Here is a 22,413-nt window from a genome sequence, read left to right as displayed (position 1 = left end):
ACAGCTCTGAAGCCTACAGAAGATTAAGGGGTTGGACAGTAATTCAGGATCCGGTAGTGATGATGTCCTGTACATGTAGGTGACTGCTACAGCCTATCACTGGCCTCCACTCTCTCGTGTGGTACATATGGTACAAGATGGCTGAGTCCTGTGATTGGCTGCAGCAGTCACTGAAAACGGAGACAGAGACTGATGGGGACCATCAGAGTGCCAGGTGTGGGTTTAAACAGTTGAGTCTTGGTTTATAATTATAATTTCCTTACACAATGGTTTTACGATCCCTGGTAAAATCAGTTCCATCTCTAAAAGGGATAACATCTGGCAAGTCACACAAGTTGCTGGAAAAATATATTGTTAAATCCTGGGAATAATCATCAAAATGATCACATGACATAAATTCCTGAAACTTCCTGCTCTCGGAATATGCTATAATAGCAGTAAAAAGGGTTAAAGTTCACGCTCGAAGGGATAATAATTTTAGTAGTTCCAGTATAGCTATAATGTTACAGAAATAATGTCAGGGACAAGGATGGCTGGAGAAAAAAATATGCAAGACAGAGTCAGCAGAAGTCATCAGAGGAAGTGGAAAGTGCTGGGTCTGCACTCACAGAAGAGGGAAGGGGGGCAGAGGAAGAGGAGACAGCAGGAAAGAGGAGGAAGACAGACAGTCACTGGGATGGAAAACAAGGTTGAGAAGAGGTGAAGAAGAGAAAGTATTAAGGAGAAGAGGCAGAAGTAGTGTACAGAGGTGAGCAGAGACTTGTGCCAATGTTTTTGTTTCTTTCGCATATTCGCCCTCCCCTTCTCAGTCCCTAAGACCTTCCTGCCTAATCAAGTTCATTCAAGAAATGTGAGGAGGTGACATGGATCTGGAGTCATCTAGGTGCAGCCTTCCTGCAGTGTCACTCTACTGATGCGGAGGTGCTGGCAGCAGAGGTAAGACTACAATGCACCCATCATACAAGACCCATTACACCTATCACCGCTCACAGCCCATGTTCGGAGGTTCCTGGCCATAGTAGTGATGGGGTATTTCTTCAGATTTGATCCGAGTGACTATGTACAAATGGTAACAATTTTGGGGGGTGTAGGGCTACACACCTAACAGGGCTCCTATGTACGTTTGCCTCCTATAATCTTCTATTTGATGTATATGTTAACCACTAGGGAATATACTGCAATAAATATTTGGGCATACTAATTACATACTGTTTATAGCCTTGGGGGGCTTGTTGTTAGCCCTCCATTGAGCTGCTCTGTTTTTTTTTTAACAAAATCCATTATAATATTGTATATTCCATAAAGTTGATTCCCAGTATTTGTGAGATATTTTGTAGCACCATTTTTCTTTTGGTTTATCTTTCTTGTGATATTTAAGTGCATCTCTCTTATTCAGTCAGATAATTTTGGTTATAGAAATATTGTTTGGTCCTAAAGGATAACAATTGTAGATGGAAGGGATTCTCCAAAGTGTAAGAAACTCATTACAACAAATGGTCGGATGTGATCTGTGACCACGACCAGGTGCCCATGTATACAGCACCATCTCCAAACTGTATTCTACAGGAGATCACAAGGAATGACCGGTCTTTAGTAATACTTGGAGAGGCTCTGAAAAATCATCCTACATCTGATGTGAACTTCTGTCACTTATATTTCACTTCTATCACATATAGAATCCAATACACATGAGCGGGCACCTACAATATGTATACACATCATCCTAAAGTATATACATCACATATACAATCTGATGTGCATGTAAACATATATATATGTGCATGTACACATACTGAGGACATGTATATATGCCAGTCAAATTCTATATACTATATATGCCCATCAGAGGACATTTGTACATATAGAGGATATGTGTGTATATATGCACATCCTCCCAAAGTATACAAATCAGATATAGAATCTGACAGGTATGTATATATACAGTATATATATATACAGTATATATATATATATATATATATATACACATATATATACCACATCCTATGTATGTACTCATGTCATATATAGAAACTGAAGGGTATATATACACACATCCTCAGCATGTACATACAAGTCACATATACAATCCGGAGAATATATATACAATCGTCATATATAGACATTGATGGGTACGGTATATATAAATATATAAACATATCTTTTGTATATGTATGTACATGTCCCATATAGAATCTGATTTGCATATATACACACGTCCACAGTATGTACGCCCATTTCACGTATAGAATACAATGTGTGTATATATACATATATATATATATATATATAAACATATGTATATATACATACACACACTCTCGGTATGTACACATATCGCAAACAGTTAACAGCATACATGTCACATGTAGAATCCAGGACACACATATTGGTTTTTATGTGACATGTCAATTAGTATTTTGGAGCAGCTGTAAATGAACCACATAGGGGACGTCTTCTGGCAATTATTGGACTTATAGGTGTAAATATTGGCAACAACATGCCCATAAATATTTCATAAAATGTGGTTAAAGGGTAATGAATAAATGTTAATAAATATGGTCATCATGTTTGCAGAAACTCTACATGTTTTATTGATACATCTTTTATCATGTGGAAAAATAGTATGTAGGATACATGGCACTCCGTCTAGTGTGGGTGCACGGACAGGATACCACTCTTTAGTTAGATCAGCAGTGAGGACCCCGGCAGTCTTTATGTGCCAAAGAATACACCTGACGTTTCAGTCTTGTCAGACCTTCCTCAGGCTCACGGATTGCTGCAGTCAGAGAAAGGCTCAGGCAGATAAAGGATAGCACTGGAAGGCAAAGCCATCACTGTCGCTACAAGGAATAGCATGGGAAGCTTAGAATATGAATACATGAACTGCCAGTAATGTGTGGTAATGTTTATTTTGGTTTCCAGGCACATTTTACTGCAGACATAATTTATCTTACTGAACTTGTTACTCTTATCTGTGTATCTAGTAGGAGATTCCTATTTGTAAACCACAGATAAGTCTGTTAGCATCTCTGGAGCCTTCACTGTCGGTTCTGTTTTATTTGATGAGAAGAGTAGTACTACACGAATGGCTGTCAGCAACAAAAGCCAATGGACCCCATTGTAAATGGGGCATTTACACGGCAAGATAATTGTGAACAAGCGTTGTTAAAATGCACGTTTCACAATTGTCTTGCCATGTAAACAGGCTGCCGATCACCCAATGAACGAGTAAAACGCTTGTTCAGCGGGTAAAGTAATCTTTTATGAGGCATAAATGATCATCATTCTTGGTGGTACATTGTCCTGTATAAATAGGATTCACACTGCGAGAACTATGGAACTATGCGCATCATTTATTTTGGTCTACCTGTTTAAACTGGCATTCAAATGAACGCCGGTCAGTAAAAGTTTACCGATCGGCGGTTGTATTGTGCCGCAACTCGGTCTATGTAAACGGATCCTTAATCAAAGGGATCTATAAGCCACCGTTGGTATCTGTTGTACAAGAGACCTGGCATTATGTAGTGGTTTCCATTATGAACCAAAACCACAAAGCAGGGTTAACATAAGCGTTTGTTTACACAGACCGATCGGCGACACGATACGACCGCTGATCAGGAAACTTTTACTGATCGGCAGTCGTTTGGATGCCTGTTTATACAGGAGACCAAAGTAAATGAAGCACACTGGGCGTTCTGTTATAGATCCCTGAGTGCACATAGGCTGCCATTGTTCTTGGCAGCAGGAGTCCTGTTAATACAGCACGATGCATCGCCTAGAACGATGATCTGTTATACTGCATAAAATGTCATTTTACCTGATGAACGCGCATTTTGCAACCTTTTTACATGGGAGATAATAGCGAAACGAGCATTTTTAACAATGCTTGTTCACAATTATCTTGCAGTGTAAATGCCCCTTTAAGCTAGACATAGATGGTAGTTAAAAGGAACTTGTCAGGTTCCCCAAGGTTCCCAATCTACCACCAGTATTTTTCAGAGCCATATTACAGTGTTTTAATCAAGTTTATTGTATACAAAAACTCTGCTGCTATGATCAGCAAAAACACTTGTAGTATTTGGGCAACACTTCTACTTCTCCGGACTTCTCCTGTCACGGGTGTTGTAATCACGCACACTCGGTGTCACTGATATCTTCTTCATTGTACCCCACCATAGCTTCAGTGCAGGATATCTTGCATACTTAGGCTATGTTGGGGGACAGTGAAGAATATGTAATTGACGCCAAGATGCTGGACTAGTCCAGGGAATGTATGCCCCACTAGGCTAAGGCTGGACTAGTCTGAGGAATGTATGCCCCACTAGGCTAAGGCTGGACTAGTCCAGGGAATTTATGCACCACCAGGCTAAGGCTGGACTAGTCCAGGGAATTTATGCACCACCAGGCTAAGGCTGGACTAGTCCAGGGAATTTATGCACCACCAGGCTAAGGCTGGACTAGTCCAGGGAATTTATGCCCCACCAGGCTAAGGCTGGACTAGTCCGGGGAATTTATGCCCCACCAGGCTAAGGCTGGGCTAGTCCGGGGAATTTATGCCCCATCAGACTAGTCGTGCCTAATTAGCATTTCATCAGCGGCAATATAAAAGTGTTTTTGCAGCTCTTAGCAGCTGCGTTATGACATACCATACACTTAAAGGATACTGGTGGGATTTCAGGGATCTTGGGGAACCTGACAGATCCTTTCACTCCTTGTCTACAGTTATCTGCCCTATTTTCCATGTGAACTAAATTATTTCTAGAGAATAAAGGACGGTGATTGATTTTCTCTTCTGCAAGACCAGAAGAGCTAAGCAATACCCAAATTAAAATTATAGGCTCCTAAAATTTCCATATTCATAGGATGACCAAAACTGAGATTGATCGGATCCAAAGCCCTCCATTACACTCACAATCTATTGGCTAGACATACTGATATTTCAGAGGGAAGCAGTAATTTTGGACTGCTCCGGCACCACTTTTATCTAGGGAAAACAACTGTGGACAGGATCTTTAAAAACATTGAACTAGGTTAAAAAACATGATTGCTGTGTTTACACAGTGCCACACCTGTCCACAGGTTATATGTGGTACTGCAGCTCAGCTCCATTCACAAACAATACTTATATGTTAATGGTATGATGTAAAATTATGAGGGAGGCTGCACTGTTTATTTGGTCTGATATATCAGTTCAGTGCGTTTGTAAATCTCCATTGAATCTACATAGACTAGCACCATTAACTTTATTCTTTGCTTGCCATAGTGCTCACCCGGGTGAATTATAACATGTGGTTATATTGCATTACAGGAAACAGATACTGGATAAGGTAATGTAATTGCTACTGATACCAGACACTGAGATACTTAGTTTATTACTTACTATTTACTATCAGACACTATTAGATGGTAATTAGGGCTGAGACCTTTTCACTCAAATATACCAACCAGGTGTCAGGCACTATCTCAAAACCCCAAACATTAGACTAACATTGGCCCCATCGATTATAATGGGTGCGTACAAGTCTCCTGTATGTGTGAAAATGGACGCCACACATGCACATGCATATGGTTGCTGCCTAATGAAACTTTAAAATGCGGGTAAAAAATCTCCGGAAAATAATGTGGAAAAAAGTCTCATTTAACTATACTCATACTCAAGTCAGTAACCTTTGCATCTGATATTAACTGTCAGTCTCCTGAGCGGCACGATGGCTCTGGTTCCAAAAATTATACTACAAGATGAATTGACCTCATATAAATTGGACTTCAGTCTGTGTCTGATAAATAGAAAACCGATCATGAGCCCCATTGGAAATAGCGACTGATGCGAGTGGTGACAGTTTCTGTACAGGGCTGCGGAATATGCTGGTGCTACAAAAGCAATGAGAAATAATAAATAAAATAATAATCATGGCTGAGTACGGTAGGCTGCCGCTCAATTCATGACCTCCTGCGCTCCTTTGATCACTCCGTTTAGACTAGACTTATGTCAGTGAGCCGTCTATCTGTGAGGTCTGCCTGACCCCTGATCTAGGACTGATTTTTCAATGGAGACAAGTGATATCAGAGTGTAACTGATTACTGCTTATCCCCTGCTCTGTTGCTTAAAAGAGTTGTCTATCTTCAGGCAAAATTAACACTCAGTCCCTTTATTTTAAAATAAACAATTTAAAGGGGTTTTCCCATGAACGAAAGTTCATTTTAATCAATAGATTTTGGAATAATAATAATTTCCACAATTGGATGTGTTTAAATAAAATGTTCCTGTGCTGAGATAATCTTATAAATGTGCCCCTGCTGTGTACTGTGTAATGGCTGTGTCTCACCGTACAGGAACATGGTCTGATCATACCACAGCTCCTGGGCAGGGGAGGAAGAAAAAGAGTATACAGACATTACAGCACGGGATCACAGCTGATTCTTTGTGTGAGGTAAAACATTTCACATCCTGTTTTTAAACAATGTTTAACCTCACGGAAAGAATCAGCTGTGATCCCCTGCTGTAATGTCTGTATACTCGTTTGCATCCTCCCCTGCCCAGGAGATGTGGTATGATCAGACCATGTTCTGTACATGGTCAGACACAGCCATTACACAGTACACAGCAGGGGCACATTTATAAGATTATCTTAGCACAGGGACATTTTATTTAAATACATTCAATTGTGGAAGTTATCATTCCAAGAACAATTGATTAAAATGAACTTTTGTTAGTGGAAAAACCCCTTTAAGCATTATTACCTGTCATAGACCCTGCAGCTCCAGCGCTTTCTCTCCGCTTTTCCGCTCCAGTCTCTGTTGACAGTGCTGCAGCGGTGATGTCATGTCTACAACACATGACCACAGTAGCCAATCCCTTGCCTTAGCTCATGCTGCCTACCTTGCCATCATTCATTGAGGACAATGACTGACCCTATAAACAAAGATTGTGGAGAGTAGTGGAGGGTGGTGCTGGAGCTGTGGAGGACTCCACAAATAAGAAATGCTTGCTTTGCTATGGGCCAATTTGATCTGAAGGACTACTGTTTGTGACTTAATCCAATGGGATTCATTATTATTCCTCAAAGAATTTTTTCCATAGCGATAAGTGACAGTGACATTAAGGGGTGACTCACTGTCGAATATTCCCAGATCCAGTGTGAATCCTCAGGCCAGTCGCATCTGCGCAACTCCATGGTGTGGGACCTACTGTATGTGCCATTTAACATACAAAGCTTCTCAGAGAGCCCGAAACCAGTGCATGCTGTGATAATCTGAGTGGAAAATCACTCATGTACATTCCACTTAAACAATACTATAGCATTATATTAAATGCAACATCAGTAAAGCGGTTGTCCAAGACATTTTTAAAATTTGGCATGGACTTTGACATGTGAAATCCTAACAGCGTGTAATGTACTCACTGTTAGGATTCTGCTACAGTATAATAAATTGCATGAAGGTGAGTGACAAATGGATATAATACTTCTACAAGTGCCAACTAATGATCAAACCATATGAAATTATTATGAATATATCTTAAAGACTTACAAATATTGGAGCAAAACTACAAACCAATATCAAGAAGTCAGTATATTAGTGCCATATGCTGCAACATATAACATCTGGCGAGATGATAAAGTCAATAATAAAAATGATGTGTGGAGGTGGCAATGGACGTACTTGATTCTCCTGTTCCCATAAGGAAGCACAGTAGCGGGATCACATTCACACTGCCGTCAGAGTGCCAGCAGCGGTGACATGTCTTTAAGCCACTATGTGCATTCTGACTCAGTGTCTCAACACCGCAACAAGAGTGAGGTGGGATAAGTCCTCCAATCATGATGTATGTTGGGACCTGCTTCTGCGTAAACATTTTTATTGTACTAAATAAAAACATGTTTAAAACAGCACACTTAAAACCATATCTTGTAGTGAGTTAATCTGCGCAACTTTAAGTTTCGCCTCTTGGCTTCTTCCTGGGCCACTGCTTCTCCATTGCTTTTCTCGATTGAGACCATTGAGAGAAGTGAAGAGGAAGCGGTTGCTACAAGTTCTGCTGTAAGCAAGTCACTTATAGAGCAGTTACGTGACAAGGGCCAGGAATGTAGAAACAGCAGAATCCTAGCAGTGAGTATATTGTACACTGTTAGGATTCCACATGTAAGAGTCTATGTCAAGTTATATAAATGTCCCGGACAATCCCTTACAATAAATGTGCTACTCAGCTCTTGTTTCTTTGTATTGTAGCAGACATTCACTTACATAGAAATTGGTTATTTTATTCAACCTTTTGTAGGAAAATAATTTGCTTCCTAGTTTGACTACAGTTAGTCATACGTCTTCATTATTAACTCTGAGTTTGTATATTATTAACACAGTAACTATTATTGGACTATAGGACGTAGTGTTCAGTGTCTGTACACACGAGTACGAGGAATTCATGCACTTGTGACCTAGAACTGCACGGAGATGATTGTTGCTTTATGAAACACAGATTATATGATAAGGAAGACTTGAATCAACATGGCAACATCACTTTACAACTACTCAGTAATCCTAATAATTACCGGATGACTTCAGCTCAGGCAGATACAGGAATCTTTGGGTGCATTTACACTAGCCAGTTATGAGAGACGAGGAGGATTCCTAGGAAGGATGTTTTCTCAATAATCTTGCAGTCTAAACAGGCTGCTAATGACGCGCCCCCTGGGCCGAGGGGTACTCGGTGCCGGGCCGGTCATTGCTAGGGGAGATGTCACAGTGGCGTTGACCCGGTCAGTGGCCCAGGGCGGTCAATCAAAAGGGAATTATTTACAGGGGATTTATAGTTTTTATATACAGTTCGTGACGCCACCTGTGGTATGCGGCTATAGGTAGCCGCCGTTGCGGAGCAGGTCCTCTGGAGCTGCTGTGAATGCAGCAGAGTTGGTTTAGCTCTCCACAGGTAGAGCTTAGCTCCAGGGCAGTGTAGATGTTGCTGTTATGGTGTAGTGCAGAGGATGGCGCAGATAATGATCACGGTGACAGTAAGGTGCAGTCCTCAGGGTTTACTCACAGTTTCTTAGACTTCCAGTTACCAGTACTAGAGTAACTTCCCTCGGCGTCCTGTGCTTACTCAGGGAGGGGTTCAGCAAACTCCCAGGTCTCTCCGGAGTACGTAATGGGACCCCCTTCTGGCCGTCTCCCTGCACCTCACACCCAGTGTCTCAGGCCAGTGGCCGCGGACCTTGCCGGGCGACGTCTTCTCTGTCCCCTGGGTCCTCTATGGCCACCTTTCTGGTGATTAGATGTGGCTTTTGGCTGCAGTACCTGAAATACTGCAGCCTCTGGTTTCCTAGTTGAGGCTTAAAGAAGTCTGCTACTTTAGGGACCGGTCCTCTTTGTGCGACCTGACCCCTCCACCTCCTGGTAGATTCGGGCGTACGGGTGGCCTCGAGCACTACCTGTACCCCTGGGGTCCCTTCCACGTTCCTGGAGCCTTTCTCCTGCTCCTCTCTCTCTCTTCAGTCTTGGGCCTCTCTGGCTAGGCCCTCCTCCTGAGCAGAGCTCTTACAGAGCTCCTGCTCCCTCTACTTCTCCTCTCAGACTGATCTGAACTCCCAAGATGGCTTCTCTCTTTATACTATTCCTAACAAGTGCTCCTCTGAACTTCTTCCTCCATCCACACCCACTACATGGTTCCCCCTACTTTGGTTCCCCCGACTCCAGCCAGGGACAGGGCTCAGCAGGAGGCGACGCATCTTGCCCCTCCTGCTGGTCTGGAGTAGTGTAGTGTTGGATGCAGGTGTTAGGGTCCCGGGCAGTACTCCTTCCTTACCTGAGAGTGAGATACCACACCTCTGGGTGAGATGCAGTACCTCTGTGGCGACTGAACCCGCAGGGGCGCCACACTAATCACCCGAGGAATTAGCAAAATGCTCAATCATTGGGTGATATGATTTTTATTCTGACTTAAAAATTATCATTCTCAGCAGCACATTGTCCTGTGTAAACAGGACTTGTGCTGCCGAGAATAATGACAGTTAAAGCACACAGAAGGCAATGATCACGTGTCCCCTTCCTCCCTCCTGCACGGAGGCCGGCATGCTCACTTACCCGTTCCTGCTCCCTTGGTGTCTGTTTTCTCCCAGGACCAGCGCAGAGCACGCAGGTCTCCTGGGAGCGTGCTTAGGGCGTGCGCTCCCTGCCTGTTAAAGAGCCAGCCCTCACACGCTGCTAAAAAAGGTCCCCAGACAATAGCTGTGAGACGTCTTATATTTAAGACACCTTTCCCTTTTGGGAGGTGCCTTAGCAACGTCAGTTATCAGTATACTGTACATTGTGCTACCTAGTTGTAAGTTCCCCGTACCTGTGCACTCTGAATCTGATCCTGTCCATCCCGTTTACCTGACCCTTTCCGTCCTGTCTGCACCTGATCCTGTCCGTCCTGCCATACGTATACCTGAACCCATCCTGCCTGTGCCTAGTCCTGTTCCTGATCCGCCTGAACCAGCACCTGTGTACCTGTGATCCCGTACCTGTGGCTGTCCTGTGTTCCTGTACGTATCCTGCCTGTACCTGATTCCGCATCTGTCTACCAGCCGTATCCCTCCATGTAAACCAGTTCCTGGCCGGTCCTGCTTTCCTGACACTTTGGGGGTCAGCTGCCGCTGCTCCGGAGTCCATCCTGGAGTAGCACCTGGCATTCACCTGAGTTCAAGTATAACTACACCATCAGGGGCTCTAGTGAAGAACCAGGTGTTTGCTTAGTTACACCCCTCAAGGCTTTCTCTGGACGACGGCACAGTAGTTCCACAACCACGTGCATAACACCTACAGTACAGACCAAAAATTTGGACACACCTTCTCATTTAAAGATTATTCTGTATTTTCATGACTATGAAATTTGTACATTCACACTGAAGGCATCAAAGCTATGGATTAACACATGTGGAATTATATACTTATCAAAAAAGTGTGAAACAACTGAAAATATGTCTTATATTCTAGGTTCTTCAAAGTAGCCACCTTTTGCTTTGATGACTGCTTTGCACACTCTTGGCATTCTCTTGATGAGCTTCAAGAGGTAGTCACCGGAAATGGTCTTCCAACAATCTTGAAGGAGTTCCCAGAGATGCTTAGCACTTGTTGGACCTTTTGCCTTCACTCTGCGGTCCAGCTCACCCCAAATCATCTCGATTGGGTTCAGGTCTGGTGACTGTGGAGGCCAGGTCATCTGGCATAGCACCCCATCACTCTCCTTCTTGGTCAAATAGCCCTTACACAGCCTTGAGGTGTGTTTGGGGTCATTGTCCTGTTGAAAAATAAATGATGGTCCAACTAAACGCAAACCGGATGGAATAGCATGCCACTGCAAGATGCTGTGGTAGCCATGCTGGTTCAGTATGCCTTCAATTTTGAATAAATCCCCAACAGTGTCACCAGCAAAGCACCCCCACACCATCACACCTCCTCCTCCATGCTTCACGGTGGGAACCAGGCATGTAGAGTCCATCCGTTCACCTTTTCTGCGTCGCACAAAGACACGGTGGTTGGAACCAAAGATCTCAAATTTGGACTCATCAGACCAAAGCACAGATTTCCACTGGTCTAATGTCCATTCCTTGTGTTCTTTAGCCCAAACAAGTCTCTTCTGCTTATTGCCTGTCCTTAGCAGTGGTTTCCTAGCAGCTATTTTACCATGAAGGCCTGCTGCACAAAGTCTCCTCTTAACAGTTGTTGAAGAGATGTGTCTGCTGCTGGAACTCTGTGTGGCATTGACCTGGTCTCTAATCTGAGCTGCTGTTAACCTGCGATTTCTGAGGCTGGTGACTTGGATAAACTTATCCTCAGAAGCAGAGGTGACTCTTGGTCTTTCTTTCCTGGGGTGGTCCTCATGTGAGCCAGTTTCTTTGTAGCGCTTGATGGTTTTTGCAACTGCACTTGGGGACACTTTCAAAGTTTTCCCAATTTTTCGCACTGACTGACCTTCATTTCTTAAAGTAATGATGGCCACTCTTTTTTCTTTACTTATCTGCTTTTTTCTTGCCATAATACAAATTCTAACAGTCTATTCAGTAGGACTATCAGCTGTTTATCCACCAAACTTCTGCACAACACAACTGATGGTCCCAACCCCATTTATAAGGCAAGAAATCCCACTTATTAAACCTGACAAGGCACACCTGTGAAGTGAAAACCATTTCCTGTGACTACCTCTTGCAGCTCATCAAGAGAATGCCAAGAGTGTGCAAAGCAGTCATCAAAGCAAAAGGTGGCTACTTTGAAGAACCTAGAATATAAGACATATTTTCAGTTGTTTCACACTTTTTTGTTAAGTCTATAATTCCACATGTGTTAATTCATAGTTTTGATGCCTTCAGTGTGAATGTACAATTTTCATAGTCATTCATATAGCTGATCTATGGGCATTTAACTTTCAGGTCGGCAAGTCTAAACCAATATATCTGTCTAGTTAGGGGCTACGTTACAGATTTTGTATTGGAGTCCTAGAGCTTAGGACTGCTAACTCCAATATGGGGCACTAGAGATCCTGTTCTCTACTTCTATGAACATGCTATTTGCATATCTAATGATGAATCCAGCAATGGAGTCTATAATGTGGGAATTAGGCAGAGTAACGACTGGCAGGTTATTACAGGTAATAAATCCTCTTTACAATATCAAAAAATGGCACTTGCAATGTCCTACCTAATTTCTTGCCTAAGCCCTAATCACTGTGATTTTTCTGCTGAAATATGCATTTACAGTATATGTAAAGTAGCTTATGGCAACTGGATTATGCAATTCAGACTTTTTCTCTTATCAGAAAAATACTGTCCACTTCCTACTTCCCTGTTATTCAATTAAAATCTGCTGAATTGCACACATCATGTTCTCCCCTGCAAAGTGCGTGCCTATGGGATAACACAGTGCTGAAAACAGCATCATGCCCCTTTGAAAATAACAATAAAAGCCCCCATACACATTAGAGTAAAAGCAACTAATCCCTCTGCTCTTGGCTGAACCAGGTGACTCTTTAAAGTACGTGGGGGCCTCCTGACTCTCCCCGACAGATTTTATTAGAGCACAGAAGGATCAGGCATGATGAATTTTTTGATGCTTGATCCTTTCATTCATAGGGGAGATAAGTCACTGCTAGAGGTGTCTGACAGCCACTTATTCCCTTCTCCTCATTAAAAACACATGCATCCTGGGAAGAGAATTAAAGAAAAAGTAGTTTTGGTTGTGTGCAGAGCCTTAAAAGGGGATTCGCTATCAAGTTTAATGTTCCCAAACGTTCCTATACCTCTAAAACAACAAACACAGGTGATACTCACCATCTCCATGTCCAGTGCCGGCTTTCTTCCACTGCTTCAATCCCTGTTTACTGGCTGCCGCGGTGAAGACACGGCTACAGTGCACATTACCACTGCAACCAGTCACTAAGTTTAGGGGCCCCTGGCATCCACTTTGGCTAGACCAGTAGTGGAGAGCCAGCGCTGGACCCAGGAAAGTGACTGCCATCTTTGTTGCTTAAGAAGTATGTAGGAGCATTTGGGGACATAAAACCTGATAGTGTAAAATCATTTTAAAGGGACTGTTTAAAGGAAGTACAGGCGCTTTGTGCACACTTAGGGTGGCCAAACATTTAAATGCCACTTCCCACCTACTTGTTTTCTCTCTATCACTACTCCAACTCCTCTCTATTTTGATTGACAGCTCTGGCTTTATAGAGGGAAAACAAGCTGGTAGGAAGGTGCACTTAAATTTTTGGCCACACCAAGGCTGCACTGAGCGTCTGTACTTGGTTTGAACAGTCATTCTGTACTGACAGAGTCCTTTAACAATTTGAAGATCAAAAAATAGTCATGCCATGTGCACTTTTTTGACTTTGGAGCTCCCACTCTCTTCCAGAATGGGGACTGAAGTCCTTCCAGAGCACTAGATGAACATGTTAGCATATAAGCGCACAAAGGGGTAATGCAGTGTGGGAACTTTACAATGGTCCTTTGCAGCAAGGTGTGAAAATATCCAGATCAGAAGGACGCATTAGCAAAGTGTGATGTTACAGTGCTGATGTCCTTACTGTATATTCAAATCCAATCAATAGATGTGCACTTCTGTCCAGTTACTGTATGGAGACGTTCGATGCTGATTCAAAACTATGTTCAATGTCGGGTGTTTGCTCAGCCTAAGTTCCACTCATTTGATTTAGCAACCTTACACACATTAAATATATAGGCCATCCAGCTTATATTTTACCATCTGGAAATTCACATTTATTGCATAGGACGCTCCTATCCAACCAGTAGGATTTTCAGAGGTCTAAGATGACACCAACCACCTAGGCTGAATTCTTTACCAGGTTTCATGACATTGAGATGTATAGCTGAAATAATTAAACTTTGAACACATTTGTCACCAATCCATAGGGTCTATGATCTTCTTCACCACCCCGGCATAACCCGCAAAATGATGGCAATTTTATTCATTGCCAAGTAGACCATAAATGTATAGTACATCTGAATATTACTATTGTTACACGTACGCCGCTAGGTTCAGATAGGGCGAGACGGGTTTCATGAATTCTTTAGAATCCTGGGGGAACCGTTACACAGGGCGACCATAGGCTGCAGCTTCTCTCAGGCACACGATAGATTCAAATGCTGACCAGACACATCTGAGTCTTTTTCAATGTTTAACAGTGGAATTTAATCTGAAGCACGGCCAGTGCAATTCAGGGATATTACAGCAACAATCTTCATTACAGTACAGTCTGAGTTTCCTGAGCAACCGGCTCTAGTAACAATACAGTAGTTTCTTCACAAGGCACAGTATTACAGTATCTTCAGTAGCATAATTTGGCATAGATTAGATCTCTTAGCAGCACACTTCTATGCATACACAACCACAGGCTTTTCCTTCACAAGGACACAATAGTACACAGCATTCTTTATCCTGCATGGAGATGGAGGAGGGGAGGGTTTGATCAGGGAGATGATCCCTGTGACACAATTCCTTCCAGTCCTTATCTTCCTGCTTGATAATACCCTGCACTGTTAGTTCAGGGAGTTTATGTGACCTGTGTTTAGTTTATCTACTGATCTGAATCCTGTCTGTTGCCTCTGGGGCTCTGCTAAAACACTCCCTGTCTCCTGTGACTGTGTTAACCTCTCTAGTTGCTGGATGCTTCTGAAGCACAACACTTCCTGTCTCCTGTGCTTGTGTTATTTGTGACAGTTGCTGGATGCTTTTGAAGCAACAGCACTACTTCTGCATGTCAAACTATCCAGGGTCCCAAGTCGAATCTCTCCTTTAACGTGGCCGTCATTCATAGAAGATTGTGATTACTGCTATGTATGGCACAAGTGATCAGAAGACAATAAAAAGTGAGAACTAAAAGTTTTTCAAAATATAAAAAAAATAAAAAGTCACAAAAGTTCATTTCACCCCCCTCCTTTTGCCCCGTTAAAAATAAAAAAAAACACATATTTGGTATTGCTGCTTTAAAAAAAAAAATGGATCTATCAAAATATAACATAAATTAATCCAATCGTTAAAAAGCGTAACGAGAAACAAAGTCAAAACGCCAGAATTATGTTTTTTTGGCCGCTGCAACATTGCAGCAAAATGCAATAAGAGCTGATCAAAAAATTGTATCTACCCCAAAGTGGTATCAATAAAAACGTCAGCTCAGGTAGTTTGTTTTTGTCATTTGTATGAAAAACTTCAATTTAAATGTATTATAACAGAGACAAACTTTGGTTTTCTGAATTCATTATCTGATGTCTCTTCAACTGATCTATCATCCTTTATTACATTAATTAACAAAGATGGGCATATGAGCTGACCCCTTCTGTAGCTGCATTCATAAAATGCTAAGAGTCTATGTTGTATACTTGAGTTCCTGTGAATTTGGTGCCCATGTGCCTACTTTCATGTATGTGTTTAAATGCTCCAAACACATTCTCCATGAAGTACTACAGATTATGGTGATACAATGACAGTAAGTAACAATGAAGATGCAAAATAAATGAATTTATATCAAACCTGTGATTTATGAATTTTGTTACAATTACATATAGATGAGAATGTACCACGTTTTAGTTATTTTTTCCCTTTCCTCTTAGCTCCGGCATTCATTGACAAGATGTCAGCTGTAAGATTTGCTCCGAGGGCAGAGGTCGTTGAAGTCAATGGGTGAGTGATCAACTCAGATAATTTTTAAACAGGAAGTATGCTAAGTATTAATACGAGCAGAGAGATTATCCAAGGTGAAGACCTGACTTCTCCCCCCATTGTTTTTTTTTTCTTTTCTTTCCATGCAATCTTTTGTGGGAAAATATACAGAATTAGAAAGGTAACATTCCGGAGTAAAAAACATCCCCTACTATATCATGTTAGATCCGTCCATCCTCAGTGCCCTGCACCCTGTGCTTCTCCAATGCTGCCTCTGCTACCAGCCTGATATGGCTCCATCATATCCTGCAGCTCTTCACAGACGGTGTCATCACTGTCCCCATTGGGGCTCACAATCTAGATTCCCTATCAGTATGTTTTTGGAGTGTGGGAGGTAACCGGAGAACCCAGAGAAAACCCACACAAACAAGGGGAGAACACACAAACTCCTTGCAGTTATTGTCCTTGGTGGTATTTGAAACCAGGACCCCAGTGCTGCAAAGCATCAGTGCTAACCGCTGAGAATTGACTAATCACAGATTGTGCCACTGAATCAAACCCTAGAAATCATATATATATTGTAGGTATATTGTGCAGTGATTTTTAGGCTGTAGGATATCTGACCGGTATACGGGACATCATCACAACAGGAGATAAACAGTTACATAACTGCTAAGAATATATTGACATTATTTTATTAACAAAAGTACATTGCACAGTTGCTAGTAAAGACACTGTAACATCTTCAGTCATAAAAATTTTAATCCCGGAAAATCCATTTAATTTGTTCTGTGGTGGCACTTGCAGGAGAATTGAGCACTAAATGAGGAGCAATTATCAAGCGATGGTCCTTGTATCACAATTCAAATGATAGCAATCTGGGCAGCATCATGAGCTGTAGCATAACCTGCTTTACATGTACACATATACTTCATTTTAATTCTCAGTAATTAAAATAAACAACCAAAAAAACTGAAAAATTATTTTCAAAAAGTATGACCATACTATAAAATACGTAATTCCCATGCTACATAAAGTTTAATATTTAATAAAAAAAAAAAAGTATTACGGTATATCAGATTTTCAATTCACACTTAAGATCCCCAATCATTTAGACTAATGAGAGCCAAACTGGCCTATATTGGCTTGATCGGGTGATAGTGTAATGTGCATGGGGATATCCAGAGTCATCCCAAACAGATGATGTTGGGGGAGAGAAGGATCCAACATGATCGCTGCTTCCAATAGGTGGTAGTAGCGTTCAAGTCCTCTTCCCCACTGAAGAGGCAATTTGCAGATTTAATTTCCCAGAGGAGCATTGCACGGCCTATATGCCTTGCTACCCTGGCATGTCAGGCATGTCACTCTTCATAAGTAGAAATGTACCCTAGACTCTAAATAGAAAGCAAAGCCGTAAAATCATTGTAATCATGTAAGTTGCAGCAACACAGACATAATGGAAGTTCCAAACATGAGAGACACTATCTTACACAATGATCATAGTAATGATCATAAAGACTGAGCTATGTTGACAATCTTTATTACTTTGTATTTCCACTCATAGTTTTGCTTATCAGTGTCAGAGGTCTTGGATCTGCTGTGTGAGAAAAGTATATTGTAGGGGCAATTAGAACAATGCAAACAACGTGCTAGAAAAAATATACAGTGCCTACAAGTAGTATTCAACCCCCTGCAGATTTAGCTGGTTGACACATGCGGAATTAACTTGGCATTGTGACATTTGTACTGTAGATTAGCCTGGAAGTGGGAAATGCACTGTAGCAAATTTTTTTTTTTTTTTTTTTTAAAACGTAAAAAGTTAATTCAGAGTGTCATTTATTATTCAACCCCTCAAACCACAAGAATTCTGTTTGGTCCCCCTAAAGTATTAAGAAGTAGTTCAGGCACCAAGAATAATGAGCTTCACATGTGTGGATTAAAGATCTCTTTTGCCAGCCTTTTCTGACTATTTAAGACCCTCCCCAAACTTGTGAACAGCACTCAGACATGGTCAACATGGGAAAGACAAAGAAGCATTCCAAGGCCATCAGAGACAAGATCGTGGAGGGTCACAAGGCTGGCAAGGGGTACAAAACCCTTTCCAAGGAGTTGGGCCTACCTGTCTCCACTGTTGGGAGCATCATCCGTAAGTGGAAGGCTTATGGAACTACTGTTAGCCTTCCACGGCCAGGACAGCCTTTGAAAGTGTCCTCCCGTGCCGAGGCCAGGCTTGTCCGAAGAGTCAAGGCTAACCCAAGGACAACAAGGAAGGAGCTCCGGGAAGATCTCATGGCAGTGGGGACATTGGTTTCAGTCAATACCATAAGTAACGTACTCCACCGCCATGGTCTCCGTTCCAGACGAGCCCGTAAGGTACCTTTACTTTCAAAGCGTCATGTCAAGGCTCGTCTACAGTTTGCTCATGATCACTTGGAGGACTCTGAGACAGACTGGTTCAAGGTTCTATGGTCTGATGAGACCAAGATCGAGATCTTTGGTGCCAACCACACACGTGACGTTTGGAGACTGGATGGCACTGCATGCGACCCCAAGAATACCATCCCTACAGTCAAACATGGTGGTGGCAGCATCATGCTGTGGGGCTGTTTCTCTGCCAAGGGGCCTGGCCATCTGGTCCGCATCCATGGGAAGATGGATAGCACGGCCTACCTGGAGATTTTGGCCAAGAACCTCCACTCCTCCATCAAGGATCTTAAGATGGGTCGTAATTTCATCTTCCAACAAGACAACGACCCAAAGCACACAGCCAAGAAAACCAAGGCCTGGTTCAATAGGGAAAAAGTCAAGGTGTTGGAGTGGCCTAGTCAGTCTCCTGACCTTAACCCAATTGAAAACTTGTGGAAGGAGCTCAAGAATAAAGTCCACATGAGACACCCAAAGAACCTAGATAACTTGGAGAAGATCTGCATGGAGGAGTGGGCCAAGATAACTCCACAGACCTGTGCCGGCCTGATCAGGTCTTATAAAAGACGATTATTAGCTGTAATTGCAAACAAGGGTTATTCCACAAAATATTAAACATAGGGGTTGTATAATAATTGACCCACACTTTTATGTTTAAAATTTAATAAAATTCAACTGAGCAACATAACTTTTTGGTTTGTAAGATTTATGCTTCTGTTCATAAAACCTACACTCGTTTGCAGTTTGAAGGCTCTAACTTATTTGCATCTTATCAAACCAGCTAAATCTGCAGGGGGTTGAATACTACTTGTAGGCACTGTATACTGCACTTCTAAATGCAAAATCTTTGTTCTAGTATAATTTATCGTATGAGCTCAAAACAAGAGTCATTGCAGAGATAATCCTATTTCTAATTGTACTAGCAATATATACAGTGGGGAAAATAAGTATTTGATACACTACCGATTTTGTACGTTTTCCCACCTACAAAGAATGGAGAGGCCTGTAATTTCTATGGTAGGTACACTTCACCTGTGAGAGACAGAACCTAAAAATACAAACCAGAAAATCACATTGTACGATTTTTACATAATTAATTTGTATTTTATTGCATGAAATAAGTATTTGATGCAATAGAAAAACAGACATTTTGTTTCCATCTCTGCCTTTCCGACATCTTTATACATGGCGATAAACAAACGCTGTGTATACAGTATACAGATGCGCTAATGGCACTTCCTGCTCTGGACACAGCGGCCATGGGATTGCTGAGTGCATGGAGGGTCTCCTAACCCAGTCAGCTCTTCTGTGCAGTTAGGAATTTGCCCTGTAACTGTAAATGTCGAAATAAATAAAAAGTAGGAAATAAATACGCCACTGCCAAACCAAATCGCTATTACTAGCCCTGCCCCTGACAGACACCTATTTCCTTAATTTTTCCAACAAATTGGTTGCAATATAAGAAATCTAAGAAAAATTAGACCCCACGTATTACCAAAAAGGATACAACAATGATTTAAATTTCTTAAGATAAATGTTTGCAGTTTTTTAAACTATATGTTTGAAAAAAACAAAAATGTGCCTTGTCAGAAATAAGGTAAAATTGCCTGGTCGTGAACTGGTTAAGCTCTGCTACATGTTTGTGTTGTGTTGTGCCCACATGGCGTTTTTGTAGTGTTTTTACGGCCACGAAAACGCTTGTAAAACAGTCTGCCATGCAAAGCAATGTGAATTCAGATGTTCTGTGCACGATGCGCTAATTAGCACGCCGAATTCGCATTGCGTTGCAAGACGCAGCATGACCATTTCTACCGCGATTACGCCGCAAATTCGCGGCCATTGAGGAACATTGAAACGCAGCAAACCAGCAGGTATATGTGGATTTGCTGCGTTTCAATTAAATTCAATGGCCACGAATTTGCGGAGTAATCGCGGTGCATGTGGTACCCAGGATGAAGAGGAGACTACAACTCCTCTTCATCCCAGCTACCACGCGGTGAAAAAAAGAAATGAAAAAGTTAAAAATAAAAAAAAAACCTGTATACTCACCTCTCCTGTCTCCTCCCGGCCGCGTCCTCTCTCCTCAGCGTCCCGCGGTGTACTTGCAGGACCTGCAGTGACGTGGGACGCCGAGGAGAGAGGACGCGGCCGGGAGGAGACCAGAGAGGTGAGTATACAGGTTTTTTTTATTTTTAACTTTTTAATTCTTTTTTTTTTTTTTTTTTACTATAGATGCAGCATTTAAAGCATCTAAGTTGGTCACACAATATAAATCCATGCCGGTGCATGGATTTATATTGTGTGATCAACTAGTCAAGCACTTTTCCAAGTGATGCTCAAAATCGCTTGGAAAAGTGCTTGAAAAAACGCATGCGAAAACGCTGAAAAAACGCTGAAAAAAAACGGTTCTCCCTGACAGAAAAAATGCATGTAAATCTGCATGCTTTTTTTTCTGCCAGAGAGAGGCAAAAACGCTCTGCATCGTTGGCACTAACCCTTATTGTTCATGTAGTAACTCTACAGAAAATTATAGGGTCAGGTCCGCTCTCTTTCACTCTAACATGGGGCAGCTTATTTAGGTGACAAATCTGTTTTACAGACCATGCTGGAAATCAAATTTGCATTCCCAGTGTACTTTCCACAGGGTCATAGGCACCTAAAGCTCAATGAGGCATGTGAAGAGCAAACAGCTTCTATAACACAAATTGCTGAAACAATGGGCTATGATGGTGTCAGAAAACATTGTGCATTGTAGCTTGCTGCGTATAGTGCTGCATAGCCACAGATTAGTCAGAGTGCCGATGTCCACTTTCGAAAGCACCTACAATGGTCATGTGAACTGGGCCATGTAGACATGGAAAAAGGTGGCTGGCTGGGTGCATATGTGTCACTCACTTGGGGAGAGATTGCACCAAGAAGAAAGCAGCTGGCAGTCTTGTGTGCTGGTTCTGCTAAGAAGCTTTGGGTTTCTTATAGATATTACTCCCACCTCCCATAAAGTGACTCTCCACTCCGGCACTGAAAAATGACTACATTAGCCTCCTGCTGCCTCTTTTACTGGTGTTCTACTCCTCTTGCCTCCAGAATGCTGCAGTGCCATAGGAAGGAGTGGTAAATCTAATCCATGCCTCCACACTACATGAAAGACAGGGAGGTTGGGGTTCAGACTTACCGCTATACTCCCCATACCTCTGCAGCCACCATCTTGAATGCAAGAGGAACGGAATGCCTGTCTCAGCATAGGAGGCAGCAGGAGATAAATGGAGGGCACCAAATATATAGTCACCCTAAGACAAATGTGTAGTCACTTTTTAGTGCCAGGGTGGAGGATTGCTTTAAAATTAATGCACATCAAGTACACACACCCGTTCATGGTAGTAGTGTCTCCTGATAGCAGTGGACTCTTTCAGCAGAATAATCCACTTTCGCATAATGCAAAAACTTTTAGGAAAGAATGAGAAACTTGACAAAGAGTTCATGATGTTTACTCCAATTTCCTCAAATCTCAATCTCACGAAGCATCTGTTTTGGAAAATCAAAACGGATCCATGGGGTCCACACCTCATCATTTACAGGATTTAGGGGATCTGTAGCTAACATTTTCGTGGCAGATAATACAAACACCTTCAGAAATTTTGTCTAGACTTCATGGGTCTGAGTTGTTTAGGTAGCACTGGGGTGAGGGGGACTACCTGGAGGGGAAATACACAATATTTGGCAGGTGGTGTTAATGTTATCGGTAATCTGTGTGGCTATGTTCTCCAAAAATATACATACATGTGTTAATTAAAGAGGTAGTCCAACTATAGGCAAGGAACAGTCACAGGATATGTACAAAATGTC

At 42.1% G+C, this 22,413-nt stretch overlaps 1 protein-coding gene across 4 annotated transcripts in view; it reads left to right on the top strand.

The window, feature by feature from the left end:
* The first annotated feature begins 461 nt into the window (after window positions 1-461).
* Window positions 462-22,413, top strand: part of LOC141196869 (phosphatidylinositol 3,4,5-trisphosphate 3-phosphatase TPTE2-like) — a 70,035-nt gene continuing 48,083 nt past the window's right edge. For 2 of the 4 annotated variants that reach the window (XM_073662608.1, XM_073662604.1), the window contains exons 1-2: window positions 784-936; window positions 16,098-16,167. In XM_073662608.1, the coding sequence (XP_073518709.1) occupies window positions 16,118-16,167 (50 nt within the window). In that variant the 5' untranslated portion in view covers window positions 784-936; window positions 16,098-16,117. Of the gene's footprint in view, window positions 749-783; window positions 937-5,311; window positions 5,331-16,097; window positions 16,168-22,413 lie in introns of those variants that run through there. The other 2 variants (XM_073662606.1, XM_073662605.1) reach the window with 2 other exon arrangements.

This window comes from Phyllobates terribilis, unplaced genomic scaffold, assembly GCF_046119375.1.
Source record: "Phyllobates terribilis strain yellow unplaced genomic scaffold, ASM4611937v1 Scaffold_2__4_contigs__length_985480577, whole genome shotgun sequence".
In the NCBI taxonomy this organism is placed as follows: Eukaryota; Metazoa; Chordata; class Amphibia; order Anura; family Dendrobatidae; genus Phyllobates; species Phyllobates terribilis.
Note: the sequence above shows the minus strand (reverse complement) of the source record. Positions and strands in the feature narration are given on the sequence as shown.